Source organism: Siniperca chuatsi, linkage group LG11 (assembly GCF_020085105.1).
Source record: "Siniperca chuatsi isolate FFG_IHB_CAS linkage group LG11, ASM2008510v1, whole genome shotgun sequence".
Taxonomy (NCBI): Eukaryota; Metazoa; Chordata; class Actinopteri; order Centrarchiformes; family Sinipercidae; genus Siniperca; species Siniperca chuatsi.
In genome coordinates, this window is record NC_058052.1 from 16791120 (window position 1) to 16812988 (window position 21869).

Consider the following 21869-nt stretch of genomic DNA (forward strand, 5'->3'; position numbering starts at 1 on the left):
TTAAAATGAATCGCTGTCTGCTGCAGAGTAAAACAGGTTAGTGTCTGGGGAAGAAAAAACAGAACTGAAAAGATCCACTTGAGGACTTTCCTGGCTCTGTCACTGTCAATTCCCTTGAAGAACCGTTACCCTGTGTGCAGAGACACATGGGACCTGGGAGCTGGCTCAAGCCACCCTGCAATGCAGTCTGCTTTACATTATACGCAGAAGGATGTGGGAAAAAAAAAACTTGTGTTCATGCTAGAAAATCAAGTCAAATACTTCGTCCAGGCAAAATCTAAGTGACATCCGAGGAACATTTATACCCGCTGACGTAGCTACCAAGCTGTGCTTAGTGAGGGGAACCATGGAGTTACTTCATTCACTGTGAAACACTCTTAAACATGTGGCAAGGAGTAAATGTTATTCTACTAGTTAAATTTGCTACGCACTTTTTTTTTAGTAGTGCTTGGGATCTGAAAACAGAATGTGCTGTCACAGTGTTTTGATAGACATGGCCAGTTTAACCCAAGGGTTCGACAGTATAATGTGGGCTCCATGGCAGAGTGGAGGGAGGTGGAGGAACTGAGCCAAAAAGTACCACATGTATTTTCCGAAAGTAACCCAACACAGTCCAAATGGCTCTATGTGGTTTAACGCCATTTTATTCCATGACCTCTAAGTCCTCAAAGAGAATTATCACATTATAGCATTCCAACACGCCCAATTTCCCAAAATACAGCTCAAGGCTTTTTCACTCTGACTCTGCTTAGTGTTGTGGCTTTGGTAAAACACTTCAATCGTCCCCACTGTTTTTTTTTGTTTACTTCAGGTATTTATAATTTCTCTCTCTCGTCTTTGTCATTTTGCATCTGTTTCTGTCCAACTACTTGTCCTTTCCACTCAGAAATGCAATATAGCAAAAACCCAAAAGAGAAAATTACCCCCCTCTGAGTTTGAAGTAAACACCAAAACAAACAGACAAGAACAGGAACAGCTCATTCTCACCCACTTATGGTTTAATGCCCACTAGTGCATGAAGATAAAAGAAAATAAAAGAAGATAAAAACACAATAATAGATAAATAATAATTATAGAAGTGGCAACATGATCCTCAGTGTATGAACATGGGTATCTTATGTAAGCACAATTCTTTAATTTCTTCTTTGTCACAATGTTTGTCTTTGCAGTGAAGGTCTGACTCTGTGACACAAATATATTAATTTTTCTAACAGCTACAACTTTTTGTTAATTCTGCACTTGCAAATCTCATCACAGGGTTATGGTTTTATGTGTGTGCCTTTTCCTGCAAACAACCGGCCATTGGCTGTCAGGTTGTGATTTAGGCTACATGGAAAACATTGGGAATGTATGAAAAGTTATGGTGTTCAGATTGTGCTAAAGACCATAACTGTTTTATCAGAACCATGTGGTGTAGCGCAATGCCATGTCATAATGGCATGATGGAAAAGGAGTTAAACTACTCCGATATGACTCAAGTGAGGTCTCCAAAGTTCAGCACTGTCTCTTTCATAGCTAGTCCATTAACTATTCCAATACGTACATCATGCACTGGGAATGATCTGATAGAGAAGGGGCTCTTTCTTCAGATTTATGCTGTCATGAGTGGGCATGTATCACTGTAACCCTGCTGCAGTTGCTGCTGTTTCTATGGTTTCAATTTATCTACTGTAAACAGTAGGAAGGAGATTTGTCATGTAAGGTCTCAGAGGAAAAATAACTGTACGCAGAGCAAAAAACATTAAAAGATACACCCAAAGTCAAATAATTTCATAAATAAACCTTTTAAATCATGTCTGCGGTGCTGTATTTTTTCCCTCCAATACTTGCACTAATTGAGACTCAAATGGTAGCCGAAGCGACAGCGAGACAGCTAATTACCATCCTTTGTAATGAAGCAAATGGCAGACACTGTACCATGAGCCACTGTTATGAGCAACACCCTGCTGTACCAGAAAAAAAGCAAACACAAATATCTAATTATGCCATCATCTCTCCTCGCTTTCCTGTTCTGTTGCAGACGTTTCATTAATTGGTGGCCTGCACTATTGGTCAGCTTACAATCACTCTGATGATGTGGACAATTAGAGCCGGGAGGTACTCATGGCTCATCAAGTCTGATATTGTTGACAAATCTCATCTAACTCAAAACAAATGTTGGAAATGGAAATGCTGCTGTGACATCCCAGGGCCCAGACATGGGGTACATCCAGGCAAAAAATTATCTTCATTGTGTAGACTCAGTCAAACACTACTAATAATAAGGAACTGTGGATAGGACAGCAAAAGTATGTTCAAATGCACAAAATACTGTGTGCAATGGGGGGTAGATGCGTTTTCATCAAAGCTGTAACCTTTTACTTTGCATAGGGAATAAATAATTATATACAGCAGGTTCAAAGACACAAAAACACACATCATGTCAGCTAGAATCAGTGATTATCTCTCCTTTCATCTAAGGCTGTGGCGACAAAGGCAAACATTTCTTTTTCACTGACAAGCTATGTAAATAATATTTTATAAAGTGACTTTACCCTGCCAAAAAGCATTGTAGAGGTCCTTAGTTTCTTTTTATATAAAGTGGATGAACAGTGTTTCATTCCACTTTTCTCCATCTACCAAACATGCCAGACTGAGGTTAAATTATTTCAGTGTTTTGCTTTCTCGCTTGCCACTTGCATAAAGAATCAAGAACAAAGCATAGCATTAACCGACACTAAAAGAGTACACTATCTAAGCTGATTGTCTGAAACAATAAATATTTTGTTTTCCTTGTGCACTTTTAAACCTGACACTGACTCACATGCTTCTGATTTGTCATTGGATGCCTTCGCTCTTGCTACTCTGGATCCATTTTCACCTCCCAGGCTCACTGTCAGAGCCCCAGAGACCTTGAAACGACAAAGCTTAGCGGATCCAAACAGTAAATATTTCATGACCTTACAATTACATGAAATCAAATCTAAGCAAAAGCCGTTCATTTATGAGAAGGGGTAAAAAGGGGTGAAGTGGGGTATATCTATGAACCTCCAGAACTCTAATTAGTCTGTGTGGCCCAAGACAAGAGAGGGAGCAATAAGTGCATGGGCTCGGGATAATTAAGCGATTGTGAGCGGCATGTACGTTAGCTGTCACTCCAATCGCCAGCCATGTCACATTTGGCAACACAACCACGACTGGACAGCCGCCGTCGTCCTTGATCTGGGCTCATGCATACGGAATCAGGTCAGGCCATGGTCACACACATTTACACACGCACTCACATACAACACACACATGCACACTGTGTGTGCAAGTGATAGTAAAGACAGACTCTTTTTAAAGGGCCACAGTACTAGGACCTCTGTAAAGGGAGACTGACAGTCAAGCATGCACAGTAAGAAAGAATAAAGGAAAATAATAGAAAAGGGAAGAAAGGGATGAATGTGACAAATCTACTTCAGAGACTACTACTTAAAACTGTAAAAAAAAAAAAAAACAATAACACAGAGCTTAACTTACAGCTTCTGACTTGGGTTTGACCACTTTCATGAATGCTCCTCTTTCCTGTGCCTCCATCACTTCTTTTTTGGTTACTTTCCTGGTGTCCAGAAACTTCAGCTGGGGCAACTTGTGCACAACAAAGTACCTGTGAGAAAAACAACAATTCAATTGAAACTGTACAGTACTAATGCCTTAAAAGGTCTCCTTGTAGGCCGGTTCTTGACAAACAGACAAACAGAGAATCTAAGGAAGTGTGTAAACCGTGATATACTAATCAAACTGACACACATTCTAATTTTGTAAATGCAGCATCAACAAAACTTGAAAAGAAGCCGTGTTTACTGAGACTTTATGGTGATGCAGATTTAATGGTGATATTTTCTTGTATGTAATAACCTTCAAAGCTGATAAGAATACGTACGACATAAATAGCACGAAAGGAGATACAACCCGTCTGCCAGAGCTGTCATTCTGGCAGCATCACAGATATCTCTCTAAGCTTTCAGACACACTGTCTTTCATTGGGAGGGAGAGAAACGTCAAAAGATAATGGTTGGAATACATAGACGACAACAGATCCTTTCACAGGCAGGCAGGGATAGAGGAACAAGTATGTCAGGGCTGAGCTGGTAGCCAAAAAGGACATGCATGCAGCACCTAAGTGGAGGGTGAGAAAGGACGGGGGATATGGGCAGAGACAAGACCTGCGCGCAAAGAGCCATGACAAATTGATGATGGCGATGGCGATGAGAGGAGATGGCAAAGTCCGTGTCAAGCTTTCAACACCTGAGGATTATAAGGGGGGGATGCAGGGATCATGTTTAGACTGACATGGAACATAAAATATCTCAAAATTAAGGAAGAAAAACATTTGATATAATTTGAAAGAAATATAAAGCAGGAATGGTTCTTATCAGCAAGAAGAAAATAAATGATTAAAACACTAAATATAACACATGGCCCTAAATTAGTTCTTATAAGAACATTATTATAGGGTAAAATGACCTACTCCTAACCCCTAATAAGAGCTCCTCTTCCGATGAGAGCACCAGCACTCAAATCCAAGTGGCCCCAATCCCATCCCGTGTCCCCTGTAAAAGGACTTTGTTCAGGGCATTTCCATGATGAAATGTGAAGATGCCCTTGGGAGACATGCAGAGAGGTCATTCTCCATAGGTAACCTACCATCACAGGGTCAGAGCAGATGACAAGGCTCTGTCAGACAGGATATTAATGATTCAACCCAACCAAAGAGGGAGGATAAGAGAGCACAGGAGAGTTGGGGGGAGGAGAGACGACTGGGGGAAAAAAGACTCTACACTTTATTTAACAATACCAAAAATGTGTCGACAACAATATGATTGGAAGTCCTTGGAAGTGGTTGTTGCAGAATAATCTTACTCCAAAGAAGTTTTACGGGTTCCATAATTTCCTAATACTTTCCTTAAATGTTTTTTTTAAAGAAAGAAAATGGAATTTGGTTTTGGTTATAGGAAAAAGTTTCATACAATACACATATGAAGTACCTAATCATTTTTTTGAGTTTTTGAGTTGAGTTTGAGTGATTGTTGATGTCCAGACGAATTTCCGTGAGAAAATTCCTTAAAGGAGCAGTGTGTAGGATTTAGTGGCATCTAGCTGTGAAATTGCAGATTGCAACCATTTGAATACCGCTTGCCTCAACCTTGTGCTGTATTTTCCAACTACACAGAAAGACAAATTTGACATCTTTGTTCAGCTGACCTGCTCTGCACGTTCTCTGGTAAAAGAAGGTTACACTAATAGTTAACCAAAATTATTTGAAAGTATATCAATTGGACACCATTGCCATTTTCCTTATATAATTAGTACCAAATTACGTAGTCTGTTCCAGGAACCTTCCTATGACATTACAGTTACATATCAGTTCCTTTCTAGGAAGATATTAGGAAACTATGGGGCCCATAGTAATTATTATGTAGTTGCATTAATGGCATTTATAAAAAAGGTTGAGTGAACACAAAGTACAGCTAGTAGTTGAGGCACCTCAGGCACAAGCTCTGTGATCTGCTACAAAACGAGATTGGACAAACTGATAACTTTCCTCAAGATAAGAGGTTAAAATGTCACGTAAAAATATGTTAATCTTTATACATCACAGAGGCTTTCTATTGTCACAATATTTCCAGGTTTCTCAAGTAGACAGTTTTCTGAGGAGAGAGTGTCCTATAAGCACAATGCAGCATAATCAGTAACCATTGTGAACATATAATATTACAGTTTTGAACTCTTGTGTTATTTTAGTACTACAAATGGCCACTGAGTGTATGATGGTCGACATTTAACCTCCCCGCAGACTACACAATACTGTGTGAATGAATGCTATGTTTCTATGTCATTGCACTAATTGGGGCACCGATGCAACGCACCAGGGTATTTCACTTGAGAGACCAAGAGCTCCCGAGGCATTGGGCTGGGTATTTATTGCCCAAGGCCAGTGCTGTCACGACCTGCATACAGCCTAACCTTGTCAGACATGAAATCTGCATCACGCTCAAATTGATGTTTTACTATGTGACACATTATGAATATTACATTATAGGACGCTAGACGTTGTCAGTCAAAACAGAACAGCTTTCCTCACCAGTAAGAAAAGCATGTGAGGAGAGGGGAAAGGGGGAGAAGGGGGGGAGGGATTAGGGGATGGAAAGTGAGAGAGAGGGGGGAGAAAGGGAGACAAAAAGAGAGAAGAAAGATTATTCAAGAAAGGCATGGGTGGTAAATGATTAATAGGAAACACAGAGTCAGAAACAAGCACTTAGGGCTAAAACAGACAAAAGAGAGTATGCTTTTCGCCTTTTATCGCATTTCATGTAAAGGACCCTGACAAATGGTGGTCATATTGCATGGCTTGAGGCCTAGCTTGATGTTTAATGCATCATCTGCTCTGGTAAGGCAGGGTAGTAAACACTCATTTGTGGTGGTGACTAGTCACACATGAAATCCATTTTGCAAACTGAAGTGTAGAGGGGCCAGTTGACAAAGCTTTTAGAGTGATGTGGTTGAATCCACAGTCTGCTTGTGAAATGTAGGGAGCTGGATGTTAAAAAAAAGGAACATCTCCAAATCCATTACTTACAAAAAGCTATCACTCTGAATAGTTCAGTATCAAAACTGAAAATATAAACACACACAGAACATTATCTATCTATCTATCTATCTATCTATCTATCTATCTATCTATCTATCTATCTATCTATCTATCTATCTAGGTCAGGGTAATAGGGTAATATCTATCCCTTATTTATGTGTGACATTATCACAGTTCATGTAGTAACAGACCTGTATCTCTGGTAGTCGTCCTCATCCTTATCCGGGCTGACCAGCTGGTTGGGGCAGGCCTCATTTCCCAGCAGGCTTAGGTACTCCAGTGACGGGGTCACATCAGCCAAGTGTTCCAGCAGTGCCTCGATATCAGTCAGGTGTCAAAGGGCGGATGTCAAGGATCTAGCGCTGTTAATTACATTAGCATTTACTACCCGCACAGCCCCCCCCGAGCCTGTCTGCACTAAAACACGTCACTGTCAAATTTACTGAGGTGCTCAAAGGGGCTAGTCACTGGCTTTGTGAGACTGGGCAGACAGAGGGGCAATTTAAGGTGCAGGCTTTGGCATATAGTAGTGACACAATTTGGCTGCTGCTCTCTCTCCCTTTCTCTCGATCTCTTTCATTTCCTAGGTGGCCGGGTGCAGAACAGTGACAAAATGATGGATGCCCTGTGGTTCAAACAGTCCGTGCTTCCCAGAGCCGTGCTGTGGAAAACTTTTGCGAAACGTGGAAAAAACAAACAGCCCCTAAGCAGGCACATTCATCACTAATACATTCACTTGGAAAATTGAGCCCCAAAGTGTCAAAATACAACTGCACTAATGCAGTGCTCGAGCTTTAAAATGGCACTGTGCCACGACAGGATGTACATAATTGGCCTATTAGCATGTGCCGACCACTTCACAACCAAACTCAGCACACAGTCCCAGACACACACTTCAAGGAGCCCCAGTTTTAATGTTGACTCTGGAAGTGTGTGTGTGTGTGTGTGAGAGATAGAGAGAGAGAGAGAGCATCGTTACCCAGTAAGATCTGCATAACCAGAGGAAAACAGGACACATTGCTAAACCTGTTCTGAAGCTTAGTGGGGAAGTTCACACATTTTTGACTGATCATAAACAGCCTTGCAATGTGTCTGTGTCTTGAATTTAGGGTGGCTGTGCAGAGCTCTGGTTTTAACGTGTTTACTTTGGGTGGTAGAGCACACAGGGACATTATAATCAATGAGCCAAAATGTGAGCATGTTCTAGTGTGTTTAGTGGCAAATTAAATAACGGATTCATTTTATTTCAGTGAGGTAAAGCAGTGTAATAAAGCATATTGCAATTGATGCAAATATGAAAAATTATGATATGAAAAGTTTCCCCTATAATTTCAAATAATTGATAGTACCAAACAGCAAATACATTACACTATATTATGCCTCATTCTTGGGATGTACTTTTAATCCCACACTTTTATTATTCTCTTTGAAAATAAAACACATCTGTTATGTTGACTCTAAAATCTGATTCCACTAGAGGTCCCTGTGGTTCAAAAACTAGTCCTGTGTGGAGCTCTGTGACAGCCAAGTTCTTCTACTCTCTTTTGCAACACACATTGCTCCCTGCAAAACCATGATGTTAAAAACTGGGTCTCTGAGACAAAGGCAGGTTGTATTGACATATGAATGTAAGCAAAATAAACTGTTGATTCTGATACTGATGCTTGTAATCTATGTCTGCATAGTAGACTGCAAATCAACATGAGAAAGAGATTAGTTTGAAAGGATATTTGGTTCTTATTGAGTGTTAGGGTGTGGAGGTTGGGTAACCTGGGCAACCGGAGGTCATTTCCAAGCAGATTGTTGTCAACGACCAGCTCTTCCAGCTCAGTGAACATTTTGAGGCCTGCCAGTGACCTGCAATGATAAGGCAACAGGAAAACTGTTATGGCTCTAAATCTATTCATCCGTTATTGTGCAGAAATAAATATTTCAGCCTCCCTCTTTCATACGCTGGGAGAGTATGGGTCTGGGCCTGTCAGGGAAGTGAATGACAAGAATTAGTGGTGCTGAGCTCCCCTGGCATGGTGAGGCATCCTTCAGCGGCTGGCAGGATGAGGGATGGGGGTCACTTGTGAGTAGCCAGGATTCAAAACAAAAGGCTTCAGAAATGCGGCGGGCAGGATGAATTTGTCAATGTCTTGTGCCTTGAGGCGCCCAGTTTCGCCTGACCCTAACCCTCCATTCCCAAGACAAATCACTCTGTCACAGTTCACCTTCACTCCCCAGACACAAATTTAACTTGTCATCCATCATTTTCACAGAGGAACCGGAATACACTCGCAATCACAGATGGAATGGAAGGAAAACTTTTTTGCTGTGATAGGGGTTAGTGTTGGGATTTTAACATCAAAGGACGTTTTTTTGTTTTAAAAAAAATTTGGAATTCTGCCTTTCCGCTCCTTTTTATGACGCATTGCAAAGAGAGGTGAAGGGTCATCTCAACTCTTTCCCTCTGTGTCTCTCTCACACACATATGCATTCACACGGGCATAAAAATGATGGAGGGTGGTGTTAGGAGTAATGTTAGGGCCCTACAAAGTTCAAGTCATGGAAGGTGCACAAAGGCAATGTGTGTGTTGTCTAATCATTCACACTGTCAACATGCCATGTTAAAGTGTCCTGGGTGACTTCATTGACATTTAAATCTGCCAGAACTTGACACAGACAGTATACTTCTCAAGATCTGTTTCTCACAGTTCACACAACAGGTATTTTGAATTTAATACAGTATTTTTAATCATTAAATATGTGTGACTATACAAATGATTTACCCTAAGCTCTTAATTTTCTTTTTATATTTTCTGGTTTTAAAAGCAGACAGATAATCTTGACATTAGGTTACATAAATATAAATTCTAGTGAACAGTGTCACGTTGCAGCATGACAAACTCAAAGTACAGTGAGGTCTAAACAGCTGCAGCATGAATTATTTCTCCTCCCTGGATCTGCCTTGTGTTAATGGCTACCATGATACACACCAACTTCGAGCTATGTAAATATAACACCTTTACCATGACAATCTGCAAATAGAAGGCAAGGAGCAGTAAGCAGCGTGGGGGCAGGGCATAATGTACAGTCACATTCAATATGGAAAAATTACTACATACATACATAAGGGCGGAAGGTTAATAAAAAATGATAAATAAAAAATGATGAGTTCTTACAATATAATGTAGTGTACAAAAATACACTTGGATCTATTAAGATGTTAACTTCCATGTACTTTCATTACACACTTTGAGTTAGCCAGACCAACTGTTATCTTGCTCTATCTGCTGTTTCTTGTGTGCTTTTTCTGACCAGTCAGCTTGGACTCCACTAGACATAGTCCCTGACCCAAAAACACACATAGATGCAGGGATTGGACATATTGGCAGCATCTTTGAACTACAAAGCAAAATGTTGCAACTATTATCTCGGGTGGAAAACGACAAATCAGCCATTGTTGACTTGTGTTTGAGGCGGACTGAGGCGCCTCATTTCAAAAGACATCAACATTTTGCAAACACGCGCGCTTGATACCCACAACAACAGCTGACAGCACCTAGCCAGTGTGCTGGCAAAGCTGCTAGCTGACAACCTCTTATCGGGTCTGATTAATGCATCGGCAAGATGGATGAATGGAGAGATGTGCCAGTTTTATGAAATCCTACTCTGTTTGCTTGTTTTTTCCCATGGTGCTTCTCATTTCTGAAAGGAAAGCTTTAGGAAAGCAAAAGGCCCATTAAAGCTAGGGTAGGTAATGTATTTCAGAAGCATTTTTTGTTATATTTGATGAAATTCTCTATTATTTGAATCAAATGCTCTGGGAAAAAAAAAAGAAAAAAAATCTGGTATCTGTGGCTGTCGCAGGCCTGTAAAGCCTGATTTATGCTCGATGCAGTGTTCCGTGGGCCAAAAATGACGTCATTGTGCCTTTTGCTGTTGCGATGCTTGTTCGTGCACCTCTGAATTTTTGTAACTAAGCGCCCCAGGTGCGCGGTGTGCTTTTCGCCTCTACAAACACATATACCAGGCACGCGCCACGGTGTCTTGCGCGAGTGTAAACAAAGCTTAATCCAATCATTTTGTTTGGCCTGAATGAAATGATTGGCTGCCCTACCAGCCTGTCTACCTACCTTCCTGCCTACCTGAGTGCACTCTGTCTGTGCACTCATTGCAAATGAAAACGTGTTTTGGGGAAGTGGCTTTGGAGGGAGGCCTGAAGGGGGGGGGGATTATTTTCAGTTGGATACTTTCAAAATCTAGCTGTCTCTTGCTAGTTTCTCCAATGTTACCTACTCTAGCTTTAAGATAATATACTTAATCTATAGCGCTAGTAAAAATGATACATTTAAGAAATACTGACAAATTACATTTTTGCTTTTTTGTTACTCTTTGGTTAATTTCCTGGTGTTTGTCATGGATTTTTTTTAAATCAGCTAGCTAAAATAATGAAAACACATTGTGTCCTCTGTCTTGCTCGGCTTTGTGAAAATTACTAATTACAAATATGACTGGTCTGTCGGCCCAAACTAGCTATTAGAAAACAAAACAAAAAAATGTTTCAGCACAGTTATTGTGTTAATTATTGGCAGGGAATTTGCTATAACATGCAATTAATCTGCAAGTATAATCTTTGTAAATATGTAGTTAGGCACAATTGTGTACCACATTGGATAACCATGATTGCATTTGCTGTGAACAAAGGTTGCTAACTAACTATTGCCACCTGTAAGCGTGCATGTGTATGTATGTGTGTATGATGGGCTGCAGTCCTGTGGGTTATGTTATTAGCTGCTCAGTTAAAGGGAGCCTCGTGGCACAGGAGGGAGCCTTATTAATTGTTGTTTTCATGTCACCACTGCTGCGTGCACTGGCTGATTTAATCAGTTAAATTCACAGCCAGGGGAGAGCCACTGAGTCCCATCCAGCATTAACTACAGTGCAGGGATTGAACTTCTAATATTCTCAAGCTTTCTGTGCTCCCTCTGCAGATTTCTATAGCTGGTTTCATTACTTTTTATAAGCTTTCTTGTTTTAATGTGTGCCTTGGAAAACTAACAAAGTTTAAGCACTGCAGTAAAAGTACTTCACTTAAAAAAAGAAAAAAAAGAAAAGCAGCTTTTGGTTTTAACAAAACTAATGAGCATAACTGACTTGAGCCCCAATGCTATAGAGATTTGGAAAATGGCAAACAGGCAAAACACACACATACAACACACACACATTTTGCAGGAAATATACATAAACAATGGTTTGTCTAATGTTAATATTGTTTTATGTCATTAACCTCTTTCAAAAAATATTGTCATGAAAATATTTAGTAATGTATCTCTAGTTCTGTTGCAAAGGTAAATGCTGTAATTTCACAGATGTACTCTTACTACTACTGCCACTTCGCCATGTTTCATAAATCTGCTAATGTGATTTTCACAGATAAAACCGTTAGTCACTTATGTTCATATATTATATTGTATATAATTAGCTATGAAAAAATAAGCAGAATCTTTTTTTTTTGGAGCTTTTACTTAAAAAGACAGTTGACAGTTAAAAAGATGAGAAGAGTATATTGACTCTCACATCATATTGCATCACCTCATAGTACATATTTAGAAACATATAAATTCTATAGCAACGTGTGATCAAATGTGTTTTCTTAAACCTCTAACCAGCAAGAGAGAGAGACAGAGAGAGGCTCTAGCTTTAACGAGGTGAGGCGATGAATCCTCTCCTTGTTAAGATAATTATGATCAGCCTCATTGTCAGAGCTAATACTTCACACAGGCTGTCTTTACGCTTTGACTACCACTTAGCCTGTGTAAGCTCACTATCATACATCATACAGCCCTGTGTGTATCAGTGTGTGTGCTTTCAAGCTTACATAAGTAGCACATTTATGTGCTGAAATCACCATTATCTTCTAAGATCCTGTCTACTGAACATGCAGAGTACATATACTAATATTTAGCTGGAGCAGAAAGTCAGCACAGGAAGCAAGGGAGGATGTGAGAAACCAGACAAGGACACTGGAGAGGAGACACTGACCCAGAGATCAGCCCTGCCAGATCAATACACTAATACTAATGCAGACATAGTGATTGATAAACCACTGCTGACAACAGAGGGAAGAAAACTCTCGACCATTATTGGCTGAAATGTCAGTCACTCCTGCCAATGGTGTGCGCTAGTGTCATGTCAGATATCCTCAGGCAACACATGAAAAATGGAGAACGGCAGCCTTGGCTCTTTTACATGTGTTACACAGTCTCCCGTCCTATGTGTGCTACTTTTGAAAATGTCGCCTAAATGAATCATAGTTGGCAATTTTTAGAAACTCTAAAGACGAGAGGTCAAATGTGAAGTTTGTCTAAGCTGTACATAATGTAAAACAACCTCAAAGCCTTCTCTATTACTAAAATGGTAATAGAAATCACAGAGGCAACATCCTTGCTGCTAGCACTGCAATACTGTAAAAGTTCCTGAGTCTAATGTATTTAAAAACACACACACACACACACACACACACACTTTGAAAAGCTGGAGAGCCCTCACAGCTGCAGTCCACAGTTAAAGGTCTGATGTCCTCTGAAGGATCGCAGTGGTGCAAAAAAGCAATGCACTGTTATTCTAAATGGAGGGCCAGAGCTACAGAGTGACAGGCGTAATGATGTCCTGTTCAGAAGGCAACAGATAAATGTTTGATGAATTGACCAATACTGGGGCCATGATGGCCTTCATATGTGCATAATGGACTATTCAGTGCACACTTCAGATTGCCTGCCAGAATAAGGTACTGTAATGAATGGGAAAAGGAACTGGACCTGGGAAACCCAGTATGTGGACTGGCTTTAATAAACTTAATAAGAAAGGCGAATGGAGGAGGGCTGGTTAGAGAGGGAGGAAGGAGGATGGAAAGCCATTCGGCCTAAAATAGTCAAGAAATAATGGTGATGATGGTTCTTCCCACTCTGTACACTGCAAAATATCTCTCAGTCAAATGTAGTTGTCTTAAAACAATCAAAGTAATCTCCCACTGAGATAATATTATCTAACAGTTTCCAATACAAATCAATTATTTTAAGAATCAAGTCTAAATATTAACCAATGCACCAATGTGCAGTTGTGTAAGGATATACCAACGTCCTTCTGTCCTGTTTACTGACACTTTGTTTAAACTAAAAATGCAGTGGGAATCCAATTTTCAGATATTTTTTCTTGTTTTATCCCAAAAAAATCTAAAAATGTTAAATGTGATACTAAATGACTTGATAGAACTGATGTTTCTGTAGTTCAATGAAGTGGTGGTGAGTCTGAGGCGCAGTATGGTAACAGTTATTCAGTTTAGTGACAAAAATGAATAATTGAGGATAAAATATAACCTATTAATACACCAAGTTTCCATTAGCTCAACACAGCTGTATTTCATCACTCGAACCCAAAACAAAAACCTAAATAAACATAAAAAAAATACAGCATCAAAACACTATCAGGATTAGCTCATGGTAAATAAGATGACATTATCTGTAAAGAAAATTAATGCCCTGCAACCCCTCAAGCCTGCAACATCCATCCTACCACCTCCACACAGTGCTGATTAGGCCTGTTCCAGCACTCTTCCCTCCAGCTACAGTTTATGGCCTATACGCATCTCTGTACATGCATGTCTGATGGCAATGGTGAATTATCTGTCTCTATCTCCCCCACAGCTCTCCCTTTCTCACCCCCTATCTCCCTCACAGTCAGTGCACAGTGTGGCACTCCTCTCTCTGTATTGCCAGGCCTCAGGTGGCAGTCATTTAAAGATCACACGTCGAGGACACACATAGCCCTCCCTGAATGCATGTCAATTCACACATGGGAAGGGGATTACATGTCTCCTCCTCGGCAGCTGCAAATTACTATTAATGGCAATGCAAATCATTAGAGTACGTTTGGCGCCACCAGCAAATCTCTTCTTTATGTGGGTTCACTCCTAATCTGTTTTGAATATTGCGCTATGCTTGTTCCTGACAGCTTATGTGTAAAAGCATCACTAGCTACAAAGCTGTCAATTGGAGGTGGCATGCCAGATTGAACTTTACACAGGGTTACATCATTTGCAAAACAAAAATATCTTTTTAGAGAGCATAAACAAATTCAAGCAAGAAGAAATCTGTGAAACATAATTAGCAAAGTTCTTTGTTGATGAAGAAGTTAAATATCACTGCTCATTACTTCATTCTACATGAGGTTATTATGTGAGATGTGCAAATTAAATTGTTGAAATGTCTACACCATGGTGTGTCAAACGTTTAAAGCTAGCTTCTGTGTGTTTGAATGATAATACTACTGTGGATCCTGCAGTGTCTGAGTTATAGACTACCCCTGTGGATATTCCTGCTGAGTGTGTGAGGTTAATATTCTCTCTCTATGTCATTAACGTTGGCAGAAGGGCTGAGAGCACTGTGAATCAGACAGGGACTGATCCTGTCACTTCACACCCTCACACACACACACACACACACACACACACACACACACACACACACACACACACACACACACACACACAGAACCAGGGCGAGACAAAATCAAAGCCACTGTACTGAGGTCAGCGTCATCTGGCCTCATGCTGCATCGCCAATCCCTGTCTGATTAATGACCCTGGATCAACCCTGGCCAAGGGATAAGGACTTGACAGACATTCCTGTCAGGTCCAACCTCATAAGCCTTGCTTGACCCCGGTTTGGCCCGGGATGAAGTCTAAGCTCCAACAATGACCCGAGTGAGAGGTAGGAGAGCGTTGCCTCTTTCCCAGTAAAGAAAGAAAAGGAGAGATCACTGCAGAGAGGTGGACGACTCTTTTAAAGTTTCAGCAAGTGAGCTTTGTTACATGGCCAGACAGAATGACAGCTGCTTCCCATGTACAACACTAAAATGTACACTGTGAAATACATCATCAGACAAGGGAGGCAAGCAGTATGCTGGTGAGGCCAAGCTCCTTCAGAGCCGACACAACACTTCCCTCCTCATAGTGCCTGGACTGCGCGCACAGTATGGCCATGCGTCTTGTGAATGTTTGTATTGAAAGATTAGTTGTCTTATCCACATGACAAACACCCTCCTCTCTCAGTGGGAGCTGAAAATCAATTCGCTGATGGCATCTCAGTCAGTGAGGACCTCAATGTGGCACAAACAAGCACACACAAGCTCTCATGCATGCAACACAGGCTCACACATCTTTAAGTGTATATAATACTGTTGAATTACAGTGTCAGGGTCAATCAGCTGAGGTATATTGCAATAAGGGTGCTTCACATTAAACAAGTTTTTCATTAATAAAATAATGCACAAATATATAGTATATGTAACTGGAAAAAATGCATGTACCCTTGCAATAAAATAAAAGAACCATTAAATAATAGATGCTGCGATCTGTGAGGAAGAATCCCTCAGTGCCCTGTCTGCCTGTACGCTGTCATTACAGTGTTCAGGCTCAGTGCTTGTCAACATTTCCCTGAGAGGGGGAGCCATACCGCATTACGTTTGAGTGAGTTCAACTGTCAACTGCCAGCCATTTGTATGCCTCAGCATCCACCTAATAGCAAATAATCACTACCCTGCGCTCTGTTCATGGCAAATGATCGATGTTGTCTTGAAGTCTGATGGATGACCCTGCCACAGTGATGTCCAGGCACGCATTAAAAACCACCTCTATGAAATGCCTGTCAGTCTGATGAGGCGGTGCACACAAAATCACACGCCTGTGCACATACTGACACTGAGGAATGCATGCACACAGATAAAGGAGAAAATGAACAAAATGAGGGAACGCCATGATTCAATACAAAACAATAAAAAAACAACCAAAAGTTAATTTCTTTATATTAGTGGAAAATTTTATAATGTGACGGGACCTGTGGTGTGATTGGTAGACAGCATTACAAGCGGTAGACTGCTCAAGTACCACCTGGGATGCTTCTTTTCCTCCTCTCTCCCTCCTTCCCTCCCTCTAACACACAAACACCTCCCTATTACCCCTCAGTGTTCAGATTAAAATGCACAGCACCACAATCTTTGATCTCCCACTTGCTGACACAAATCCTTTCAAGCCTCAACATTTTCCTGCAAAGGTAATTAGTGCTAATTAAAAAGTTTCGAAAGCAGTCCACGGCGGCTGTTGATGCTGCCGCTGCTGGTGCTCAAGCGCGCCCTCCATCAGATCACCCATCAACCCCCTCCGCACGTCCTGCGGATGTGTGTGTCAGCTGTGTTCCTGCCTCTTTTCTGCAAAGGATCCCATAACTAGACGACACCAGTCAGCCTAGAATGTTTGTAGAGGCAGAATGAAATCTGGAAGCCCAGTAAGGGGTCTAACTGGTGGTTCTTTCCCCCTGACAAACCTGTGCTCTGCAGGAAAACACATGTAACAAATACAAATCCCACAAATAGAACAGGTGTAGTCTTTAATTGGGATATCCTAGCTTGGGGGGCTTGTAAACATGGAGTAATTAACTTGATAAGGGATTCAATTTGCTGAAAATATAATTGCAGAGAAAGATATAATTTAGCATGGGCAGTGATTTGCATAATGATAACAAATGTAAAGACTCCAAATACTTGTGGCATAATGAATAAACACACTAGTAATTAAAGAACTTCCTGTTTAGTGTGATTCCAATAATTTGAGATAAAGATATAACTTGAGCCGTCTAACAGTGCTATCATTCATTCACCGGCCTGCCTTATTGCTTTCATCAAGCCATTATTATGATATAATTAGCTGCCTTTCTAGCATATTATTAAGTTGCTTGCTGAGTGTCAGGTACAGAGGCGTCTCAGAAATGACACACAAAAAAAGCAATATCGTTCCACAATGTTTCAAAAAAGATAATTACATAATCTCAGCATGGAGAGCAAGCAGAAAAGTGATAATTAGACAAGTATTCCTGCCAATTAAAGTATCAAGCCTTCTATTTTTTCCTCCGTGTGAGATACTATAGAGCTTGTTGCACTTCCATGTAGGACATAATATGATTATATTGCTCATGTAAAATCATCATAAAGAAATCAATATAACTGTAGTAACATTATACTAACATTGACCTATCATATACAGTATGTTTTCAGTGCAGTTTGCAACACGGTTTATTAGAAGCTGGAAGGTTTTCAGGGCCTTCCAAAGCTGGTAATGTACAGAGTTTGTTGAGGTTTTCCAAGATGACAATAAAAGCCATGTGTATGTTTTAGCTCTAACAAGCCTATTAACAGGCTTAATGATTGACATGTAGGTGGTGAACACAAGAAAATGGAGAGAAACAACAAAGTTGATTTGACCTTTGGGATAGTTCCTGCATTCATCGTCGTTGTTTTTGCCTTGTCTTACACCTTGGAAGGAGATAATAAAACATGTCACCGCACAAGGCAGTTTGAAATTGAATGCCATCATTTTAATTTAAACGTTACATTCTCTGTGACATCTCTGTCAATGCATAATTGGCACTGAATCCCAGTTTGGATGTACATATTTATCATTCAGCGTGAGACACTCAACGACACCGACAAATATGTTACTTTGATGGGATGACAGTCAGATGTGGAAAAAAATAGAACTGCAAATCAACTGTCGCGCTGTCAGTTAAGCTTTTTGTCACAAACTTGCACATAAACATGCATGATTAGAAAAAAAAACGAACTGTAGGCTGGAATCAGTGTCCTTGCTCCAGAAGTGTGTAAATAGGCTTATTTGATCCAAGTAGAGAGAATAAAATTCAGAAGACAATCATAGTAAATGATGGACACTTATTGGGAGAACACCCTTTACATTACGACAATCTTCACAGTGTGAAAGTGCAGTTATTTATCATATTACAGAATATTTTAAAGCAAGGTACACACTTTCCAAGAGTTACTTATATCTAGTATACACTCGTCATATTGCAAAAGCAAGTAGGATCTATAACGTCTATAAAGATAGAAACAAAGCTACAACATAAGGTGTAGTGATCCATATGCACACAGCTTTGAAGACACATCTTTGACAATGGAGATCAGACAACCTTGTTGCACAACCAGTTTCTGTTTACTGAAAATGGCCTTTCTGTTTCATGACATGACAGCTTAAGGTATGTGATAACTGTCCAGTGTAAACCACTGGCAGCAGTGCAGCTCCCTGAGAAAAAAAAAGGAATAAATCCCTCCCACTCTCTCTCACTTTCTCCCCACTGTCCCCCCTCCCTGCCTCTCTCCATGTCTTACCACTGGCCCATTACCTTTACAGAGTGAGGCTCATTAAAGAAGGCAAGTTGAGTCAAATCTTTCTGTAATTCAGCAGAGGTGAATTGCTGTCAACATCATTAACCGTCATTTCTCCAACTCACTTCAGTACTTATGAAGTGTTCTTTATTGTGTAATGATCCAAATCTCTTCTCTAAATCGCCCCTCTTCAAAGGCCCTGGAGGACATACCACCCATGCAGCTGTCTTACATGCTAGAGGGCCAGATTAAACGTGGTTCCATCATTACATTCCTCTTTGTGCTTAAACACATCCAGCATTTCATCCTGGGCTTCAGCTAGCAGTTATCGTTCCTCAGAAGGAGCAGAGTGGAAGAGAGATCAGTAGACCCAAATGGTTAATTGGAGAGCGGGATACTGGTTTTCAAACATGGCTGTCATACAGTATCAATGTACAGCCATATCTTCTACTTACAGTGCATCATTTTCATTTAGGTTGCTGCATCACAAGACCAAATTTCTGCCAATAACCTTCTTCCATCCCTTTCTGTTTTTTAATACTGTTTACTGAAAGTTCACAGATCTCATAAGGCCATTGGTCAGGCTGGCTCCATGGCTAATTACAGTGAGAGCTGCCCTGCTTGTCATGCTAGATGTCTTGTCTTAAGAGAAGCCTCCTTTGTGCCTCCGCCATTGTGTGTCCTCTAGTGCTCAGTATCATGCTATGAGATGTCCTCCAGGCCTTGCGTTGGGGGAAGCCTCTTTTGTGCAGGCACCATTGTGTGTCCCCAGTGCTGAACCCCCTGCTAGGTAGGAACACAGACAAAGTGCAGCAGGGGGATGCTTCTCAGGGCCCTAAGACCTACAGTAAATCTTCAAACAATTTAGACAAACAAAAACGGCTGCTGTGCTGCGGTGAGAGTAGACAAGGAAAAGCAGATGAATAAGCAACATCAATTACTGGGGCTTTGACCTGCAAGCCCCCACACCATGGCACACATTTCACACCAAATCGCCCCAGATTGAAGTTGACACTGCTGGAGTGGAAACACTGACCCCTCACAAGGCACAAGAGCAGAGAAAGGCAGTGGGGACTGACAAACTACATAGACCAAGGCCAACGTGGAAGGGAGACAAGGAGGAGGGGTATGAATAAAAAAAGAAACACAAGCATAATAGCTCCTAGTTTGTTTCAAAGTGAGACAAAATGGCTCAATTTGAGCACTTAGGCCATCGAATTGGCCCAGCTGAGGTACAAGAGGAACATGCGAGGGGACAACCGCATCAGGCCACTGATAAGGAGCCTATAAGAGGAACAAAGCCGGATGTCCAACAGGCTTACCAGTGAACCTGAGTGGGACTGGACCCTCTTTAAAGCTTGTTTTAGCCTCCCAGCTTTACCCCCCAAAAGTGCTGCTTCTCCTGAAGCCTTTTTACTCAAGCACATAAAGCCTCCCTCTACTTTGTAAGCTTGGACAAAGGCAAAATAAACACATGGGTCACATTTGTTCAACACATAGTACACTGCTCTAATAAAAAGTTCCTCAAAGACCATTTTCAAGAAAAGAGATACAACTTTAAGTGTTATCTCTTACTTTCCAATTGTGTACTCTAAAAAAAGAGAGCCTTTTATCATTATCACTTTGACTGAAAAACCAAGAAAAAGAACGTCTCAAAAGGTGAGAAAAGATCACGCAAACCCTATCACAGTTTGTCAATACAGTGTTAATTAATCTAATAACAAACTGCTCTGGAAAACATGCCCCAAACTAACTAGAAGACATGTAAATCTAGCAGCAGCATAGCAGCACATTGACACATTTGGGGGCATCAGGCTGTGGATAGAGACAGTCCTAACAATCTCCCAATTAGCCAGGGGGAAGGCAGAAATATATGTCTCAGGTTCACGGAGCAAGCGTGAAACTTAATAATATGACATGGCATACAAAAACAGAGCATGTCTATTTATAGCCACATGTGAAAATGAAGCAAAAATAAGAGAAAGGGAACAAGAAGGAAAGGGTGCTTGTCTTCTTACTGAAAAAAAAAGGTTTTAAGGGTCTTTCTATTTGATAGTGGATTTAAGTGATGTGATAAATGTGACAGACACATTGAAGTAATGAAGCCGTGTCTGCCTTCTCTTGTCATGGGCAACGTGAGATCAGTGGCGAATAAAATGGACGAGCTAACGGCGTTAGCCCGGAGTCAGACAGAGTTCCGTGAGTGTAGTTTGATGCTTCTCAGAGACATGGCCACACCAGGATATACCGGACCATAAAGTTTCCATCGATGGCTTTCAGACTGTTCGGGCCAACAGGGATCACACCGGGAGCGGTAAGTGGAAAGGCAGCGGGCTTGCTGTGCTGGTCAACAACAGATGGTGTAACCCTGGTCACGTTACTATCAAGCAGAGTATCTGTAGCGCGGACATTGAACTGTTAGCTGTGGGACTCCGGCCATGTTATTTTCTCACATGCCATTTTTGTGGCTATTTACATCCCCCCCTCTGCTAACCCGGCATCGGCGTGCAACGCCATTCACACTGCCATAGAACAACTCCAGACTCAACACCCGAGTGCACTCATATTAATCTCGGGTGACTTCAACCATGTCAGTGTTTCAACAACACTGACTAATTTCACCCAATATGTGAGTTGTCCTACTAGAGAGGAGAGGACACTGGACCTGCTGTATGCTAATCTTAGCATACAGCAGGTCTGCTGTCCAGGCCATTTTTGCCCAGTCTTTCTTATGGTGGAGTCATGAACACTGACCTTAACTGAGGCAAGTGAGGCCTGCAGTTCTTTGGATGTTGTTGTGGGGTCTCTGAATGGCCGAAGAAGAACAAAATGAAGACTTTGGAGTGGCCTAGTCAAATTCTTGAATCCTATTGAGATGCTGTGGCATGACCTTAAAAAGGCTCAAAGTTCATGCTCGAAAACCTTCCAGTGTGGCTGAATTACAACAATTCTGCAACGATGAGTGGGCCAAAATTCCTCCACAGCGCTGTAAAAGACTCATTGCAAGTTATCGCAAACGCTTGATTGCAGTTGTTGC

The 21869-nt window shown here is 41.1% G+C and overlaps 1 protein-coding gene across 3 annotated transcripts in view; it reads right to left on the reverse strand.

The window, feature by feature from the left end:
• lrmda (leucine rich melanocyte differentiation associated) overlaps window positions 1–21869 on the reverse strand; it is a 206905-nt gene that overhangs the window by 58196 nt on the left and 126840 nt on the right. For 2 of the 3 annotated variants that reach the window (XM_044214270.1, XM_044214271.1), the window contains 3 exons: window positions 8344–8470; window positions 6805–6944; window positions 3502–3628 (listed from right to left, as the gene is read on the reverse strand). In XM_044214270.1, the coding sequence (XP_044070205.1) occupies window positions 3502–3628; window positions 6805–6944; window positions 8344–8470 (394 nt within the window). The remainder of the gene's footprint in view (window positions 1–3501; window positions 3629–6804; window positions 6945–8343; window positions 8471–21869) is intronic. The other variant, XM_044214272.1, reaches the window with a different exon arrangement.